Raw genomic sequence first — 20264 nt, forward strand, 5'->3', positions numbered from 1 at the left:
CACTTCATTCTAGAAATGTTCTACCCCATATACAAGACATTGTTTTAATATACTTATGATTTAAAGATTGCTAGATTACAATCACTTATTGTGTAAACTTGAACTTAAAACACACTTTTCCTCTCAGAAATGACAACACTGACTTAGGACAAATATAAATATACATCTATAAGCTTCGGAAAATATAGGGATGAAACTGCTTTCTAACCTACTGGCTAATCAACCCCATTTACTGTGATTCCTTTAGAGCTCTTGCCCATGTTTGTATCTCAAAAGCCCAGTTAAACATGATGACAGGGAAAAAAGACAATGTCAATCATCAAGAGTACAGTGAACATTACAGCAGGGAAATGTATGTCTCATAAGATGAGAGATGAGTCTTCTAACCAAATCAGATGTTCCTATTTATGAAGAGAAATTCAAACTTGCAGACAAATCAAACAAGGCCAAGAAGTATGTAGCTCATAGGCTCATTCCTCTAGGCCTTAACAAACCAACGATACCTCAAGGCCTCAACAAACCAACGGTACCTCAAGGCCTTAACAAACCAACGGTACCTCAAGGCCTTAACAAACCAACGGTACCTCTAGGCCTTAACAAACCAACGGTACCTCTGGGCCTTTACAAACCAACGGTACCTCAAGGCCTTAACAAACCAACGGTACCTCTAGGCCTTAACAAATCAACGGTACCTCTAGGCCTTAACAAACCAACGGTACCTCAAGGCCTTAACAAACCAACGGTACCTCTAGGCCTTAACAAACCAATGGTACCTCAAGGCCTTAACAAACCAACGGTACCTCTAGGCCTTAACAAACCAACAGTACCTCTAATAAACCAACAGTACCTCAAGGCCTCAACAAACCAACGGTACCTCTAGGTCTCAACAAACCAACGGTACCTCAAGGCCTTAACAAACCAATGGTACCTCGAGAGAAAGAGAGTTGCAGTTTCCTGGTTCTAATAAAAGCTATAACCCTGTCATCTAATCACTGTTTATTTAAACCCAAGAAGCAGCCTCTTAGAGTTGACTGGCCACAGCACCAGGCTTGGGATAAGATAGCTCCAGCTGACTGCTAGCACCCAAGGCCCTATTGTACTTATGACCAATCCTCTACAGCACACCATTTGTGAGAGAAGTCTATTATTTGTGGCGCAGGCGCGTCGATTTCTGTGATCATCTCTGGCATGGCTTCACCTTAGTTATCAGGAAGCAGCAGCAAGTCAATTAGTGGGGGATTTACCATCCTGACATGATTTTTCTAATTTCTAACCCGGAGGAAAACCCCTGTGAAAAGGATATGAGGTGTGAAGCTTAAAGAGGCAGAAATTTAACATCAAAAGGATCTGAGGTCAAACTTTGAATCCCCGCTTGCTGCTTCCTGCTGTGACACCAAGTGGTGTCATCCAAAACATCCTGATAATCTGCTGGAGAAGTAGCAGTGGGCTGCTGGAACAGACAGAGCGTGGCTCATTGAGGGTGGGGGGCCCAGGGCAGGGGCCAGTGGCTTATTGTGTGTGATTAACACTGTTCATCAATCTGACACTCTCACGCCACAACCCTCAGTATTAAAGCAGAAGACAAGCAGACAGCCTTTTCACACAAACAACTCGAATGTAGATCAGGCCAAATTCTCCATCTCAAACAGCCAGAGGGATAGTTTACTGTGGTATTATGAAGTTGCCAATACTGTAGTGGGATGCAAAGAATGGACAAAGCTGGTACTGGTTTGAATCTAGGTTTAGAGCCAGTGAGAACCAGATTAGTGGTCAATGTCACTTTTCTTTTTTCATCCCTCATTGACAGTTGATTAATAGCTGTTGCGTGGCATGTGGTATGCATAGAAGAAGTAAATAAATGTCATCTCTGTTTGACATATGTGCTATGAAGTATGGGGAGGGGAGTTGGTGACTAATGCATTTTTCCTGTCTCACTTCAGGCTGTTTCTGGGTTAGGCAAAGAAGCTTTTCCAGACACTGGCGTTCAAACGGAATGAAAAATATCAGGGCTTGAAAGAAATTACATTTTGACCAGTCAGTATTTATCAGTGTAATCAGACTAAAATGTGTCTATGAAAAAGCCTACATTACATCGGGTGAGTCTTAGTTCAAAGGTGAGCAGAACAGAAGACTTTATGGAGAACGGAATTTCCGTTTTTTTTTCTAGGCATGTCGTCATTATATATGAGAGTCATTAGTATAATTGCAACCAGTTGCATCATGTCAGATCCAGTGACTGTGAACTTTACCATAGAAACATTGCCTTTTCAAAGGGACACAAAATGGCTGACTCAGATGATCTGTGTATGTTTGTGTTTATTTATTGTTTGCTAAACAACTTAAAATAGGCTTTTGTTTCTGACACCTTGACATAATGAGGTGTCCTGAGACACTTGGCAGGTGGACAAACACAAAGATAATCTCACCTTCACAACAGTCCTGCCACATACGCAGGTCGATCTTGGGCACGTCTTCACAGCTGCCATAACCGTGGGGGAACTCGGCCACCGAGAAGACGTCCGGCTGGATGTGGGTGATGTTGTCTCCGTTGTCACACAGTACACGGGTGAGGGAGGCTTGTCGCAGCTGCGTGAGCTGAGCTGGTGTGAAAACTCCTGAATTCTCATACCAGAACCTGGTTGGGTCAAGTCAATTAACATTTATTTATAAAGCACATTAACAAGAGATGTACCAAAGCGCTTTTCAGTCGAGGTGAATCAGTTGACAGTAAAAATAAACAAGAATAGTATAATAGAATGATTAGTAGAATTAAAAATATTAAAAGACATGATAAAAACATAAAATAAATAAGACATCTAAAAGCAATGAAATCAAGAGAAGCATAAGAGAAAAATAAGCAGATAGGTCACTCTTTCATTTAAAGTTCGATCTAGTGATCATAGAGTATATTATCCTTACATCATGTTCTAGCTAAGTGCATTGGAAAAGTCATCACACTGTGTATGCTGGAGGAAAAAAAGAATGGTTTGGTGTCCTTGTTAACTGTGAATAACAAGAGATCATTAGCATACCCATACAAATATTATCTATGGTAGTGAGGTTACTCTTGTCAAGAAAGGAATATTGAACTTCATAATTTCAATACCAGGAATGTCTGTTGAAAAAGAGAAACAGCTCACCGGTCACCATCTCTCAGCCTTTTAAACTGAGCAGCTAGCAGGCACATGAGGGTGGGGCCCAGTCTGCTTCCAGGGACCAGGTCCTCAGCCATCAGAGCAGGAAACAGGTCAATGTTCAAGGGAGTGCCATAGAGTCTGGAACAGAAATGACACCAGAGCGGAAGTAATCAGTAACATTAATCAAGTGGCAGACATGACGTGAGCAACAATGAATCAGTCGTGGAGAATCTGGAGCATAGAGATATGAGATTCCAAGGTCGAGTTGGCGATAGCAACCTGCAGATAAAAAAACAAAAACAAACAAGGAAGTTGAAGTCTTTTTTACCTTTGCAATTTCTCCCTCACAGCTGGGTTTTTGATCTCGTTTCTGAGGTCCTCGAAGGTTTGTGCAGATGTGAGGTTGCAGTAGACCCGGTAGTCGTTGTAGGGGGGGATTCCGTGATCGCGGCCCCTTTGAATGTTCATGGCAGCCAGATCCAGCGCTACTGCGTGAGCCATGGAGAAGAGCCTCTCAGTCAGCTCGGTGTTAAGCAGCTGGGTGGAGACGCGCATCTTGCCTGCCACCCCAAACAGGCCACGGAGAAGGGGGTCGATGCCCCCCTCGTTGACTATACGGAAAGGTGAGAAGAAAGCCTTGTGTAGGGAGATGTGGCCCTGTGGGATGGGCTGGAAGTTCTCATCCAGCCTGTACAGGATGGGGTTAATGAGTGTGTGGCCGAAGCGAAAGGCAGCGGTGGCAAAGGAATTGAGGATTCCAGAGTTGACATTGGGGTCATAGCTGCGGTAGTCGCCCATCAACTTCATGCCCACTTCACCCAGGATCTTTGGCAGCCAGTGGCTGTAAGTAATGTGCTGCATCTGGGCGCCCACGATCTTGCGGGACTCATGGTAGATGGTGTCCCCATCCCAGTGTGGGTTCAGACGTAGCAGCTCTGTTGCGATGCGGTTGTGTTCGCGGAACCAAACTGTATGCATGGCTGTAAGCCCCAGTTGCTCGTTTGCACGGTGGTCGCCCGCCAGGAAGCAGGGGATGGGGCTCTCGTTCTCGTCCCGCATGCATTCTGTGGGCGGCCCAGCTGCGAAAGGCAGCAGGGGCTTGCCCGAGCGCTGAACGATGCCCTGCCGGAGGAGACCCCGGTGGCTCGCCAAGTCTCGGACCTCCTCGGCCTCGTGATGTGAGCTACCGTAGACGTTGGAGGCGTCGATGAAGGAGGTGAGCTGGTTGATCTGCTCGCGGGGGAACACGGAGTTCATGAGCAGAGAGGTCATGCCGCTGCCACACACTGGGCTGGAGCGCACAAAGAACATGCAGCGCGCACCGCTCCGCAGCTGCCGCGGGTCGTTGGGTGGGAATATGATGGGGAAGCAGGGAGCGTCATTAGTGCACACCTGGGCGCACAGCTGGCCGTCGGAGAAGCGCGACTGGCTGAGGGCCGCCACCGTGGAGTCCAGGTCGTGGTCCAGGAACTGACCCCACTGCATCAGCATATGTGTATAGCGGTCATCTGGCGTGATGGTCTCGGAACCGATCATGGTGGTGGAGACCAGGCGTGGCAAGGGCAGTGGGAAGCCGTTGTGCCGCCTCTCGTTGACGCCACGCGGGAGGTTGAAGCCGTTGTCGTAAACCGGCTTGAGGAGACGCTCGAAGGCGGTCAGAGAGGCTCCCCACATAGGATGCTGCAGGTTGTTGCATGTGCCATCATGGCTGCGGTACTTCTGGTGGAAGCAGATGTCAGAGCAGTTGTTGAATCGCCGGTGCGCTGTGCATCCCGAAAGGTTGGCAATCATTTCCAAGAAGCGTGGAGACACTAGGTCATTATAACGGAAGGCTGGAAAAATAAAGAAAAATGCATATTGGCATGTTGTAAACGTATCATCAGTAAAGTTTATTATTATAAATGTTTTGTACGTATCATACAATCATACAACTTGGATAGCTCACTTTTTACCATTACCAAATATTTACATGAAACAGCTTCACCACGACCAGTCTAACCTTAAATGCTGTTGGATCTAGAAGGTTATTAAGGAACCTTCAACAGCCATGATGACAGTAAAGCTTTCAAGAAGGAGTCAGCAAAGGCCCTTGTGGAGCTTTAAGGGATCCGGCTGCACAGGCCCGTGCATGCATAACTTCCTGTGAAAGGTCATTTGGCTAACGAAACAGACCACGTCCAGAAACCCGACCCCACCCAGCTCCTGCTCCAGGCAGGCTACTCATGTGGATGTAGCCTGTCATAACCTAGCGGGGGAAAGGTTCCAAGTCATCAGATGATAATCCAATCAGGCTAGGTTGTTTTACGCTGGCGGGCTAAACCCCCAGAGTGATCTGTCACGGCCTTGGGGCGACAATAAGCGTTTGGCTGTTGTCATTACCAGTGCAAACAGCCAGCTTCTATCATCTGTGTCTGAAAGCGCCACAGTGTCCATGGGGCTTGTATTCAAACAAGGCTACCAAATATCCTTTTTTGTGGCTGTAAAAAATGAGCTATATAAATTGAAATTCCTGGAACAAGTCACCTGGTTTTAGTCGATGAACACCATGGTATCGTGCCAAACTCATGAATGCCTTCACAAAGCCAAGCTGACATCATTACCTACATGTATCATCATGACTCATTGGCTATAAAGTTTTAAAAATAACCCACAAAAAAAAAAACTCTGACCGGGTACCTTGCTGTTTGGTTAGACATTAATGTTCTAATCAGGCAAGCAGCATTGAATATTGGTAGTGAATGATCCAGCTTCTCCGTTTTAATTTTTCCAAATCTTTTCCAGATGGAGATCTGCCTGCTACTTAGACACACCCAGAGAGGACTGCAAAAAATAATGGTGCACACCTGCACAAAGACCATTTACAATTTCATTGGAGGTTGGCCAACTTGGCCAAATATGCACTATAAAAGCATTAACCAGAGTCTTAACATCATTACAACTCCCAGGTGTTATTGTAAACTTCCTTTGGAATGTGCTTTGGACGCCACAATCACAACACTGGATGCTCACCTGTTCCATTTGTGTCGACCGTCAGCCCTTGATTGACATGTCGCTGGATGAGAAGTAGAGTCTGCTCAAAGATCTCCCCTGCCCTCGCCTGCTCCACCGTGTAGGGGTCCCTCGGGTAGCGGAAGAGGGCCAACAACTCTCCTGGTGTTCGTGGGGAGCTAAGGAGGACAGAATGTTTACCACAGGCAAATGTGTCATTATATTTGCTAATTGCAGAGAACATTTTGAGCTCAAATACAAATACTCAGTCACATATGAAAGAATATTTTTGGAAAAATACAAATATCGCCTCTCACATAAACAAAGATGCATCATTTCCATAGCTGTGTGCCAATGGAATGCATATGCGGAATGGGAGTCATGAGCCACATTCATGTGGCCCTCCATATAAAATGGGAGAGGGGTATACATATTCCCTACAGCTGCAATCCCAACATTAATGACACTGTAAGAACAGATATCTTAAAATGTATCTCCACAACATGCTGGATTAGGACCCTCAAAGATGGACCAGCAAGCCTGTCTTTGTTGACCAAATAAGGTTCTCCTGCTGTTATGTCATGGGTGATGGGGCACATGAATATTAATTGACTACTTTGGATGGAAACCAAGCGTAACACGTAGAAAAAAATAGGTGCACCAATAACCAATAACAGCGGCTAAGGCATGTAACCACACGATTGGCGTCAGCAACAGCTGTTTGCAAAAAAACACAATGAGCATTCTTCAAAAAATATAGATATAATATTCCAACATCCGGACACATTTGGTATTGTTTGGATTGTTATTCAACTACGATGAAAATCTGCAGAAAGTTCATTTTCACCTGGCATCATTCTGCATTTCAGTGAGGATCAGATGGCAGTTTTCCATCCTGATAAGCATCAAGTATTGTCAAATGTAGGTGTTCAATTTCCAGAGACAAACACAGCCAACAAACCTGGCTAACAATCTCATCCCACTACAAGCTACATGCCACTGTATCAAAAAGAATGATACCAAGAATTTGTGAACCACCTGTGGACCTAATTGTCATGCCTGGAACTGTGGTCTAGGATATAGAGGGAAACTCCAATTATAGGATTTGTGGTGAGGCAATTAATGGCAAGGGCGGAGGGCAGGGGGCATTACTGAAATGCATTTGACCTTTTTTACGGAATACACTAGAACTTCACTAAGCAACTTGCAAATCAAGCATGTTTTTCATCTGGTGATTGATATACTGCTGTATGTTCTAGACTGAGGGACAGATATATGAATGTCTGGCAACGACGATGGCAAGCAGAGACAGATATAGCTGGAGAAAGGGGGAAAGAGAAAAGGAAAAGAAAAAAGAAGAACAGCAATCTGCTGGCCTTAATCTCTTCTCATGCTGTGTCAACACACCAGAGCGGCTGAATTAGCAATCTGCGCAATGAGACACAGGTTCTCTGTGATTGTCATTAGTGGAGCTGAGGACCCTCGGCGGGCTGTGTTAGGCACTCCGGAAACATCCCCTGTATATCCCATCTGCAGTCTCCAGTACTCACTGCCTGATGTGGTTTGTGTACATGCTGTCTTTTACTTTCCAAGATTGTTCTGGGGGGTAAGGATCCCACCCGGGAAGCATCCATCTTAGGTGAACACTGTACTATGTTTCTAAGAACCTTCAACATGTGAGACGTTGCCAGGTGTACAAGAGGTTTATTACCAAACTCTGCAAGGTTGGTGAGTTTCAAAATGGTGCGGCGCAGGATATGTCCTTGTCAGTTATTCTTTCAATGAAGACACATAATATGACTCGTATCAGGAGGACACTGACACAGGTGCAGCAGAGAGGGAATGGGCCTTGACTGCAAATGCCTCTTTACTGGTCTGTATGCTTCTGTACTTGGGGCAATTGACATATCACAGTGTATCACAGGGGCAAAACCTTCCGTGATCGCATCCATCCCACATAAACACTCAGCGCAGACAAATACCACACTGCACTTTCATGCCTTACTATTTGACATGATCTATGGTACAAGTGTTGCTATTGACCACACCACTTCGCATCTCCGTGGTGACTCACACCAGGGGCATTCATGCAGGCCTGGCTTGGCTTTGAGCAGGACAGCCACTGGAGACTGGGTTTAAGAGGCTCTGAGGATGAGAGGGGGATTGGCTGCTTACCCATCAAACAGATGTCTCCTAGTGGAGTCAATGGCACTGTTGACACTACGGATGGCCTCCTCGATGGACCGGTCCACAAATGGATCCCCTTCTCGGCTAACCTGGGGCACTTCAAAAGGATGGGCAATTGGGCAGAAAGAGATGTTTTAGATGTAAGGGACAATACACATGCAAGATAATACAGTGGCAGTCTTCTGTGACAGCTGATTTGCTGGTTATGGCCACATCCGTAAGGTCAGTATCTAGGATACCTCACCCCTTTCATGTGGCCAAGTAAGAGCATTTGTGAATATCTTACATTGGAAGGTGACCCTTGAATTGACATTTCTGATCCAACTGCTGTTGATGCCATGCAATGTTTAAGTCAGGACAGGCAGTTCTGCCTCAGAAAAATTAATGATTCTCGACTCAATACCAGAAAAGGTATCACACTAACTGGGCAAGTTAATAAGGGCAGAGAGATTATGACTGACAGAGGAAAAACAAGTTACAAACTGTGTCAAGAAGGTCTTGCCAACAGACATAATTCATCTGGGTGAGGCTTATTTTATATTTGGATAATACGAATTTACTATATCCAGTAATGTGTCATGCCTTTCTTTGTATTTTAACTGGGCTAGAATCAGCTTACCTTGGACAGTTAGAACCATACTGCTGGAAGAGAACCCGATGGAGTTCCGAGCGACACACTCATAGCGTCCCCCGTCTGCAGGCCCAACATCACTGACCCCCAGGTATCCCTCAGGGCTAATGTGGAATTTTCCGCTCTCTGTTATCTGGACCCCATCCTGAGGGTCAAAGAGAGGGCAGGAGAGCGGGGATCGTAAAGATGGACAAAACAAGGGCCAATCCCTCACGTACACTTGGGCTACTGTTACCACACCCCCCTAATGCCATTACTCAAGAATCATTCCACCAAAGTCCTGAGAATTGGCATAAAACCTAGTTCATTTTCATTGCATCATACATGAGAACAAGAAAAAAGCATAGCCAATTTCTTTGTCATTTTTTTTTTTTATAAAAGGGCTTGCACTTCCACAAACCTCCTTGATACCATGTGTAGACAGCCATATTTCCACTCCCTTTCACTCCCTTCCACTCTCTGCCTTCAACAGTCTTCCCTATCCCTCCTCCAGCTCTGCATGACAGCTCAGTACATTACTTCTGACAGTACTTCCATAACGGATATAGTCAAGAGGGCTGGGTGATGGCCTTGGCGACCGTCTGCTGGGTGCTCTAACCTTGTTCCAGGTGATGACGGGCAGGGGCTCTCCCTGAGCACTGCAGGGAATCTGGACATCCGTGCCAGACTCCACCGTTGCATCCCTCGGAGCGTTTGTGAAAACAGGCGTTACTGATGATTTAAAAAGACGTGTTAATGATTACGCAAGTGCTCAGGGCAGAATCGCTTACAGGCGTCTTTTTTTTTAATACATGACAAATGTCTCAAAGCTTGACACAAACATAGCAATGCTTTCATGACATGGCCCTGGGTTATGTTAGTCTTTGTTTTATCTTACAGTCAGACACTATGAAAGGCACTGTTGCTTCAAATGTATCTAGAATCATTGTAGTGTATAACATCGTACATTGTAGAGCAATAATGCCTTCATAGCTGAAGTGGATCTCTCACAAAGCCAAAATTTGATCACTCTCCACTTCAGAGTAAAAGTGTCTGTAAGCACTATTTGATAAATACTAGACCAAGAGTCACAAATTTCAAACGATCTAGATCAACTTGTTGACTTTTGTCTTCACATTGTAAGCAATCATGGCTCAAATACACATACTCTTTCTGGGTTTCTATTGTTTATAAAGTTCTATGGCTTCCTCCTCTTTGTCCTTCTCTCCTGCTATACTTGAACATCCATCCTTTACTGCCACACTGTAGATTCTGTGATGCCACTGTGTAGAAATCCTGTGCTCATGAAGGTGTCCATTATATGGCATGCTTTTAGTGTTTGTGTTAACAACCATTACAACATGGAAAACATCTTGTCATTTCGGAATTACAGACTTCCTTGTTTTCCTGGGTTGCTCTGCAAGCCTATAATTTATCTGAGGCTACGTTTTAGGGGGGGATGGGGGACAGACTCCTGTCTGTCACTGGGTGCCTTTCAGGGGGGATTGTTGCAGTAATTGAACGCTTTCCAGAGTGTGTAAATGACAAATTAGCTACAGGAGGTTTGGCTGAGCCACTCCCTACCACTCAGCCTTACGACCCCTCACCCTCCCTCACCCCAAAGCAAGCCTCCTCTATCCTACAACATTTCCATTTGTTAACATAAGCTGCATTTACAAGGCAGTTTTTATCAGAAATGTCACTTGAGTTCTCTTAACACATGTTGCTATATGACTTGAGTGGGAAATATAAAAACTGCACTGTTAAAACTAACAGCAATGACTGCAGGGCTAATTTGAGACATCCATGACATATAATGGTATGGATATTCTTCATGAGATATTTATAAGCTTCATATATGTTTTATATGGTAAAAGTGCAAGTAGTCTTGATATAGTTAGTTATGTGTGGAGTACTATGTAAGTTGTTCCAGAGGATATTAATGGCTGTGGAGATCTAATTGCATTGTGTGTTTACAGGCACAGGAGGGGGAGGAAGGTTACCTCTTTGCTGGATGTTGAGCTGAGCGCCTGTAGTCACGGTGCCTACGGGACTGATGGCCTGGCACTCATACTGGCCCTGGTCATGAGGTGCCACACGAGAGATGCGGAGGGTGCCCGTGGAGAGCACCACATGCCGCCTATCATTTGGCAGCGGGCTTCCTGTCAGAAGAAAGGAAGATTTTTCATAAACGTCAAGTTAGCTTTTCATTTTTGCTTATCTATGAAGTCGTTCCAGGTTTATGACCGTATTACACTTTTCCAGGTCCATTGTAAAGTTGAAATGAACTGTTGCGTTGAGACAGACTAGTGGACCGATGGCTCTACAGAGAGTAGCAACATATTACAAATGTCTGAAATAGCTTTTAATACTGTTACACTACATGTAACAAGTCAGTTTAAGTGATTAAAATGTGGATATTATATCCGCTAATTAACACAATGCAAGTGTGCTGAACCTAGTACAAGCAGTATTATGGCCTTCACAGCATTCCGGAACATGCATCATTTTCTGCTATCCAAACATGGTCTCATCCATTATCCCTTACTTAACACTTTAATGAATTGGGAAGTCATCTTCCTACTCATAACCATTGTTACTACTGCTCTTTACTATCTTCCTACTCATAACCATCGTTACTACTGCTCTTTACTTTCGGAAATTCAAAGATGCACGCAGACACCAGTCACACCATGCTGTCTGTCACTTAAACTGAGTTTATTTGAACAGGTCAATGGCTCCTCTGCAGGACTCACCTCCACGGGTCCAGGCTATGACAGGTTGTGGGTATCCACTGGCCTCACAGGTGAAGTCCACGGTGTGGCCCTCAAGAACCGTCTGGTCCTGTGGGGTCACAGTGAACTGGGGGACAGCTGAAGTGAGAGAGGAGGAAAAGAAACAGGAAGTTGTTTACTGCATACCATATGGCTGATTACTCTCTTTCTCCTAGCAGGTCTCTTAACTTCTGGCAAGGTCAAATACAGAGGAAAAGAAATGATGGTAAAGAAATAGACAAAAACTGACAACAAACAAAAACAAGGCACTTCTTAAGGAGAGGGAGACGGCTAAACAGCCATGGGCTGCAGTGTTTCACTGCCAGTTCATTGCTTCACGTTACAGCTAAGCTCTTCACCAGAGTGTGTTGGTGAGTTAAAAGGGTCTGCAAGCTCCAACTTGGTCAAGGCCACCCGCCCACTGTGTACATACAGCAGCATGAGCACCACGAGGTGAGCCAACAACAACAAGGCTAAAGCACAATCCCTGAGAGACAGAGGTGTGGTTGCAGAGAGGAAATGGGTTACTACTACTACTACTGCTGGATGTTGAGCTGAACGGGAACTGCTGCTAAATTAGCTCGTAAAAAGGCCAAATCATCAACATAGCGCTCACAGCAATCTCCCAGCCAGTAGCCACTGAGTGCTCACCCTGCACTATGATGAAGGCGGTGGCCTGGATGGTGTCCACTTCGTTGCTGGCGAAGCAGGTGTACTGGCCGCCGTCGGCCTGGTTGACATTCTGGATGAATAGGCCTCCGGAGGGGGTGATGTTGACACGGTCGTCGGTGGGCAGGGCCGTGCGATCTCCACGGGTCCAGGAGACGCGGGGGTGGGGCTGGCCAGTGGCACTGCACTCCAGGGTCACGCTCTCACCCACCAGCACCTCTGTGTTCTGCGGCTGGATCACGAAGCTGGGCCGTGCTTAGAGGGGACAGAGTCAGATATGTGTCCGTAAGACTGTGTGTGTGTGTGTCTGTGTGTGTGTGTGTGTCTGTGTGTGTGTGTGTGTGTGTGTGTGTGTGTGTGTGTGTGTGTGTGTGTGTGTGTGTGTGTTGGGGGGGGAGTAATACTGAAACAAATCTTCAAAACTGAAATAGACAGCAAAACTCTGCAAATGCTTTACATAATGAAACACACATTTACATAACCCTCTTAAGGGTTAATGCAGGGGATTTGTAAACTCCGGCATCCTTCTATAACACAAACAGTCTGAACTGAGATGAACTTCTGAAGCCTGTTATTGGGGGAAAAGAAGCAATGACATCGACTCCCAGGCCTACTGCCCGTGGTCAGAATGAACAGGAAACGCCAAACATCTGTCTGACAGCAGTTTCTAAACTGGGCCTGGCCTACGCGCCATCCATCACTGTAGAACTGACCCATGGGTCACAGAGCTCAAGGGGCAGACTCCCGACTATCTACTGCAGAGACAGATGGACGACAGCCTACGTGTATCTGCACTGTGTGTATGTGTGTGTGTGTGTGTGTGTGTGTGTGTGTGTGTGTGTGTGTGTGGGTACTCTGGTCTCGGGAAAAGCTCTAAGAGCTCAAAAGGCTTGTGCGGATGACTTTTCTCCAGTTAACATTTCTAAGGGAGCTTATTGGATTAAACGTAATGTAAAAGCTTGTCGTAATGCTTACATAATTGCAACTTTTATTCAATCTGTTATTGTTCAGTTTCTTTTTGTTATTCAAATCCCTTGTTCACATAAATGAGCCTAATAAGCCTAATATACAGTAGGCTACATGTTGGCTACAGTCTGTGTGCCAAGCACATGTTTTTTGCACATTAACTATTATAGGTTGCTATTGATTGGGGACGTCGTGGGTGTTGGAATGGGATGGAATGCATCACACGACACTCACAAGGTGTGCCGTAGTAGCGCAGGTTGACCTCTGACGTCTTCACCTCTCCAGCCACGTTCTTGGCCATGCACTGGTAGACACCCTGGTCAGTCTCGCGTGTGTCCTGGATCATCAGTGTGCCGTCCTCCAGCAGGTTGAGGCGTGCGTCGTCGCGCATGTTCAGTGCATTGCTGTAGAAGAAATGGAACATCAGACACCAAACCTTCATGTGAGGACTCAACACATGTTTATACAACACTCACAACACCTAGCAGGAGGTATTCTGTCAGGCAAGGCACCAACTGACACAAGGCAGTGCTCCGCACAGCACACAGCAGAAAAACAAACACGTTTAAGTGGACCACTAGCCACTTCCATGCACTTGTGTAACATTTCCTGTGCTGGCTCCCTTTTAGAATGTTTACATAAAGCAATTTTAATTACACTGTTAAACATTTCCTGTGGAAACTACAGTAAATTACTGACTATTAGCCAGTACCATAGTGCAGTTATTTTTGTAGTATTTCATCTGCATGGTATTCACAGTAAGAAGATATGAGCTCTACATTTTTTTTACTCTATCTCCAGTAAATTATCAGAAGAAACACAACAGTAAGTCGCTGTAATATGTTTACCAGTACTATCGTTGTGTGGTACTACTTAACTTCATTCAGCTATACACCTCACACATTAGCTGGCAAACTTAACCACAGCCATCAAACTTTAATTCTTCACTTAAATACTTTAATATAGCATGGTATATTATATGTTGTGGCTATATCTATTCTGTCCAATGCATTGTTATTGGTGTTGGAGCACATCAGGTACCATTTCTTAACATAGTACCCTGGGATGAACAAAGAATAACCATTTGACAAAAAGTCAAACGAGGGGGGCTATTCGTTGCTAATCACTGGTGGAACACCCACAGGGAGGTCATGCCCTTTGGGCCCCAGACACGTAGGCCTCAATGAGGGGGGAGTCATTCAGCCGACTGGAGCTCTTCATTTGCAAGGCCCCCTTGGCCCCTCTGCTGAGGAGCATGCGGTGCAGGTCGACAGCGGAGATTAATTATGAGTAATGGCGTTGGGGCTCACTTGTTTCTCAGCCAGATGATCTGGGGCTTGGGGTTACCCTCTGCACGACAGGTGAAGTACACCGTGTTCCCTGAGGTCACGTCCACGTCCCGGGGCTCCGAGGTGATTCTGGGGACCTCTGGGGGAGAGGAGGGCAAAGGAGGAGAAAGAATGGACGGAAAGGGAGAGAGGAAGAAAACAGTGGAGGAGGGATTTAAAGGACAGATGGATCAAGCAGAGAAAGAGAGAGACAGGAGGGGGGGGACATAACAGGGGGAGGGACAGAGAGAAAGACAGAGGAGAGCAATCAGCCTTTACTGGACCAGGACTGGCACGAGGACAGCTACTGGAGGCACTCGCACCATAGAAGGCTGGCTTGAGGAGCGGGTGGCCATGTAAATGCCAGCAGGAAATGACCCTCTTCTCTCTTTCTCTTTAAAACTCGTCTCTCTCTCTCCCTTCCCTGCCTCTCTCCTTAGGGAATGGTTTGGCAGTCTGACAGAGCGAGTCATAATGTCTCGGCACCACACCAACCACACAACAGCCACAGGCACGGTGACAGCCACCACACCCCTCTCCTCTATCCCTATGTGTTTCTCCAGCCTCAGGCCTCATAAGCACCACAGACTTTCACTCTCCTACTGTTAAAGCATTTCAGTACATTTCCAGATATCTATGAATTCTTCTGCAATAGCTATGAATGGCCATCAGTGCGCTAATAGCTAATGACTGAACACTTAGCACAAAGCTAATGGCTAATAACTGAACATGATAATGAATATAACTGAGTATAATTTACAACTGAATGTTTTGAAACAAATAAAGGAACTTGGTGAGTGGGTTTCTTACTTCTTTTTCTTTTCTTTCTTTAAACAACTAATTTCACTTCTGTAATGTCTTTTCTGTGTGTGTTTAAACCGAAAGTTACGTATGTAACTACGGTTCTATGAATCACTGGATGACCACTAGATGGTGCTTTCAAGCACTGGATGATCCACCTCGCGCACGCGCAGGTCGAGGAATAATACCAACATTGTCACCTTGTGACCCCGATGACCCCCGGATAGTCTATATCTTCCAGTGGGGTCAGGGAAACTGTTCCTACACAATCTTCTCGCGAGAGCACGAGGATTCTGAGTGACAGAACGGTCTAGCGGTCATCCAGTGATTCATAGAACCGTAGTTACATACGTAACTTTCGTTCTATTTCATCCTTACTGACCGCTAGACGGTGCTTTCAAGCACTGGATGACATATACCAACAAAGTCACAAAGAACTCCAGCACTTGCCTTACTGAGAGGAAGCAGCAGAGTCACGCAACAGGACCACAGCCAACGGCTGAGGAGTGGCAACATACACCCGGTAGAACCTGGAGAAGGTACTAGGTGATGTACATGATGCTGCCTCGCAGACATCTTCCAGGGGAATGCCCCGCGAGGCTGCCCCGGATGTGGAGACAGCTCTGGTGGAGTGGCACCTCACCCCGGATAGCAGGGGGTGCCCACTTCCCTATATGTCTAGGTGACAGGATCACAGCCAATGGCTGAGGAGTGGCAACATTCACCCGGTAGAACCTGGAGAAGGTACTAGGTGATGTCCATGACGCTGCCTCGCAGACATCCTCCAGGGGAATGCCCCGCGAGGCTGCCCAGGATGTCAAGACAGCTCTGGTGGAGAGGCACCTCACCCCGGATAGCAGGGGGTGCCCACTTCCCTATATGTCTAGGTGACAGGATCACAGCCAACGGCTGGGGAGTGGCAACATTCACCCGGTAGAACCTGGAGAAGGTACTAGGTGATGTCCATGATGCTGCCTCGCAGACATCTTCCAGGGGAATGCCCCGCGAGGCTGCCCAGGATGTCAAGACAGCTCTGGTGGAGTGGCACCTCACCCCGGATGGCAGGGGGTGCCCACTTCCTTTATACGCCTGGGTGATGGTCTCCACCACCCAGTGGGACAGTCGCTGCTTGGAAGAAGCAGAGCCCCTCCTAGGGTCACCATAGCAGAGGAAAGCTGATTCGACCGCCGAATACCTGCGGTCGCAGCCACATATGCCCTCAGGGCCCGCATAGGGCACAATAATTTCAACCTGTCTTACCCCTCAGGGGGAATAAGTTGCGGCAGGTGGATAGGTCGATTAAGGTTGACTGTGTAAACCTTCAGAAGAAACTGAACTCGGCCACAGGGTAACCCCTGGGCCATCCAGACTCCACCTCAACAGGAGCCGCTCATGGACAGTGCATGGAGCTTCCCAACGTGCTTCGCCAAGCCGTCTTGTAGAGACCCACTTTAGCTCTGCCTGAGCCAGGGGTTCAAAAGGAGACAACACAAGGCATCAAGCACAAGGTGCAGATCCCATGCTGGGGCGCGCCGTGCTTGTGGGGGGCGCAGCCGTAATGCGCTCCTCAGAAAAAAAGGGACACCAACCTGTGGCTCCCCACCGTGTCATTATCCACCAGAGCATGTCGGGAGGATATAGCTGCCACATACACCCCCAGGGTAGCCGGGGACCGGCCCCCATCCAGGAGTGACTGGAGGAACTCTAAGGCGCTCTGGACCACGCAATGCACGGGGCCCTCGCCATGCGGCAACAGCTGCCACCTGTTCTCATACTGCGCCCGGGTAGAGGGTTCCCGGGCATTCAGTATGGTTTTACGGACAACGTCCGAACATCTGTCGTCAGCAGTGGGTTGGGCCCTGCGGCGGCCAGACCAACAGCTGCAACCAATGAGGGTCGGGATGCCATATCCGACCCTGTTACTGAGACAGGAGATTCTTCCTGTCGGGGAGGCGCCCCGCTGCAGCCTGCACAGAAGTGGGAACCACGTCCTCCCTGGCCAGAAGGGGCTACCAGCAGCAGTCTGTGGCCCTGCTGGAGAACTCCCTGTAGAGTTGGAAAAATCAACGGGATTGGCAGAAACGCAACTCCCTGGTGATTGATATGGGAGACGGTCGAAACCTTGTCTGACTGCACGAGCAAGTGTCGGCCTTCCAAGAAGGGCAGGAGCCTGCAATGCCCTGTGCACAGCCCCCAGCCCCAGAATATCAACAAGGTGACACCCTGAGTCTCCTGTGCCGGTGCTGCTCGGCGCCCAGATAAAAACTGTGACGCCACCACTGGAGGGGGCGTAGCGACAGCAGGCCTAGAGGAACCACAGTATCGGCTGCTGTCAGCTTCCCTAGAAGGCGCAGAATTCTGCGTAACGCAACTGCCTGCCTTCCTGAAATGGGGAAGAAGGTGTAGGTTGTCGTACAATCGCCGTGACGATGGACAAGCCCTCATAACGACTGAATCTAGAGTCACCCTGAGAAGAGTGTGATCTGCGATTGGACCAGGCAGCTCTTTGTTAAATTGAAGGAGATGCGTCGTGTCCAGGGCCATCTGGGGACGGGGCACAAGGGGCCAGTCGTCCAGGTACGGCAAGATTGCCTGCAGGGGGCCATGCAGGCCGTGCAAGAGTGGTTACCCACCTTGTCTGCAACCCACGCACCACTGAGAGAGAACGGTAGTGGTAAGCCTCAGTAGTGGATAATGGTCCCAACATAATGGGGACAATCAGACTAGACTAGGTGCCGGGAGAGGGGGTCAGGAACCGCTGCCTCCAACGACAATATTTACAGGCCAGCAGTTACAAACCACACCTGTGCTGGGAGTGGGGAGCGAGAGCACTACCTTCACCAGGAGAGGGTGGATGGCCACACACAAAATATTACACGGTGCAGAGCAGATGCCGGGAGAGGGAGGCAGGAACCGCTGCCGTCACCGACAAAATACCTGCAGGCCAAACTACAAACCACACCTGTGCTTAGAGCGGGGAGCGAGAGCACTACCCTCACCAGGAGAGGGGAATAGCCAACTCAATGGGTTAATCAGCATAAATATAGAATAGATATAGATGCAGAATAGATGCCGGTAGAGGGAGGCAGGAACCGCTGCCTTCACCGACAAAATATTTGCAGGCCAAACTGCACACTACACCTGTGCTGGGAGCGGGGAGCAAGGGCTCTACCTTCACCAGGAGAGGGTGGATAGCCACGCACAACGAGCTACACAGTGTAGACTAGATGCCGGGAGAGGGAGGCAGGAACCGCTGCCCTCACCGACCAATATTCTCAACCAACAATTACAAACCACACCTGTGCTGGGAGCGGGGAGCGAGAGCACTACCCTCAACAGGAGAGGGGGATGGCCACCCTCAATGGGTTACACAGTGCAGAATAGATGCCGGGAGAGGGAGGCAGGAACCGCTGCCATCCCTGACAAATATCTGCAGGCCAACAACTACAAATACATGCATAACATGGTATGAACTGAATGAACGTTGGTGGTGGGTCGGAGGGGCCGTTTGGCGCCGACTGGCTGCCACGCTTCCGTCAGTCTGCCCTAGGGCAGCTGTGGCTACTGATGTAGCTTACCACCACTGGTATGATTGTCTGAATGTATGGCCTAGGCCAGACTACTCTGTAAAGTGTCTTCGCGTATTTAGAGAAGCACTATATAATTGAATTGATCGGCTGGTTGATACAGACCACACCTGTGCTGGGAGCGGGGAGCGAGCACACTGCCTTCACCAGGAGAGGGTGGATGGCCACACACAATGAACTGAAACAACAGTATAATACTGGGCTTTCCCACAATATTGCAGGGAGAACTTCTTTTAATGAATCTGACTCAATTCAATCGAGGATTCAATTTAGTGCCAGGGCGCCGGAGGCGGGATGCGAACCCGGGTCGCTGGCGTGGTAAACCAGCGACCTGAAAATGAATTAAATCGTGAATTCAGGTTTGAGTGAGGGCGCCGGATGTGGGTTGCGAACCCTGATCGCTGGCGTGGTAAACCAGCGGCTTTTCAAGTGGGCTAAAGCATCACTGAAGAATTACAGTTAACTGTAGTCACATAGGCGTTCACCATGTACAAGTAATTCAGCTAGCGGAATTGCAATTGCGTTTCCTCTGAGCACTGGAAGAAGAAGCGAAAGCGCGTCCTTCAAGCGGCTATGGGTGTGGGACAACCACTATGACAATTTATCTTTTTTAGCCACAAAAAGCAATCTACTGCCAACTCCACCGCTAGACTGGGCCAGTGGGGGTAGCGTAACAATCGCTATAACACAACAGTGTAGTATGGACGGTGGGAGAGGGGGCGGACACGCAAGCCTTCACCAAACACACCAGCGATTTGAAAATTAATACAACGATGATCCAATTTCACATTAGAGCGCCGGAGGCAGGATACGAACCCTGGTCGCTTGTGTAGCAACCGGCGACTTACCCAGTGTGCTAAGCCAGCTCAATGTGTTACAGATTTGAATTACCAACCCTATCGTAGGCATTCATTATACGCAAGTAATCCCCCTAGGGAATTGTAACTGCGTTTCTATGAGCGCTGTTAAAAGGAGCGAACTACAACACCAGTAGGTAGTAATCGCAACACAATGAATGGTGGGAGAGGGGGCGAACACGCCGCTGTCACCACGATATCAAACACTTTTTAGCGGCATCAGCTGGTTAGGCAACGTAATTTAACTACCGAAGTGGTGGGAAGGGGCGAAAACGCTACCTACACCACAGCATAATTAATTATGGCCTCGCATACCTATCCCTGACCCCACCGGAAGATATAGACTATCCGGGGGTCATC

General features: G+C 47.6%; 1 protein-coding gene across 1 annotated transcript in view; it reads right to left on the reverse strand.

The window, feature by feature from the left end:
• pxdn (peroxidasin) overlaps positions 1-20264 on the reverse strand; it is a 53751-nt gene that overhangs the window by 6966 nt on the left and 26521 nt on the right. Inside the window, exons 8-19 of the mRNA XM_080850310.1 lie at positions 14642-14759; positions 13566-13735; positions 12348-12620; positions 11679-11795; positions 10926-11084; positions 9542-9654; positions 8932-9088; positions 8301-8409; positions 6147-6304; positions 3466-4969; positions 3141-3275; positions 2427-2635 (exon numbers count right to left, since the gene is read on the reverse strand). Of these exons, the coding sequence (XP_080706436.1) occupies positions 2427-2635; positions 3141-3275; positions 3466-4969; positions 6147-6304; positions 8301-8409; positions 8932-9088; positions 9542-9654; positions 10926-11084; positions 11679-11795; positions 12348-12620; positions 13566-13735; positions 14642-14759 (3222 nt within the window). The remainder of the gene's footprint in view (positions 1-2426; positions 2636-3140; positions 3276-3465; positions 4970-6146; positions 6305-8300; positions 8410-8931; positions 9089-9541; positions 9655-10925; positions 11085-11678; positions 11796-12347; positions 12621-13565; positions 13736-14641; positions 14760-20264) is intronic.

The sequence above is a fragment of the Sprattus sprattus genome (assembly GCF_963457725.1).
Source record: "Sprattus sprattus genome assembly, chromosome: 13".
NCBI lineage: Eukaryota > Metazoa > Chordata > Actinopteri > Clupeiformes > Clupeidae > Sprattus > Sprattus sprattus.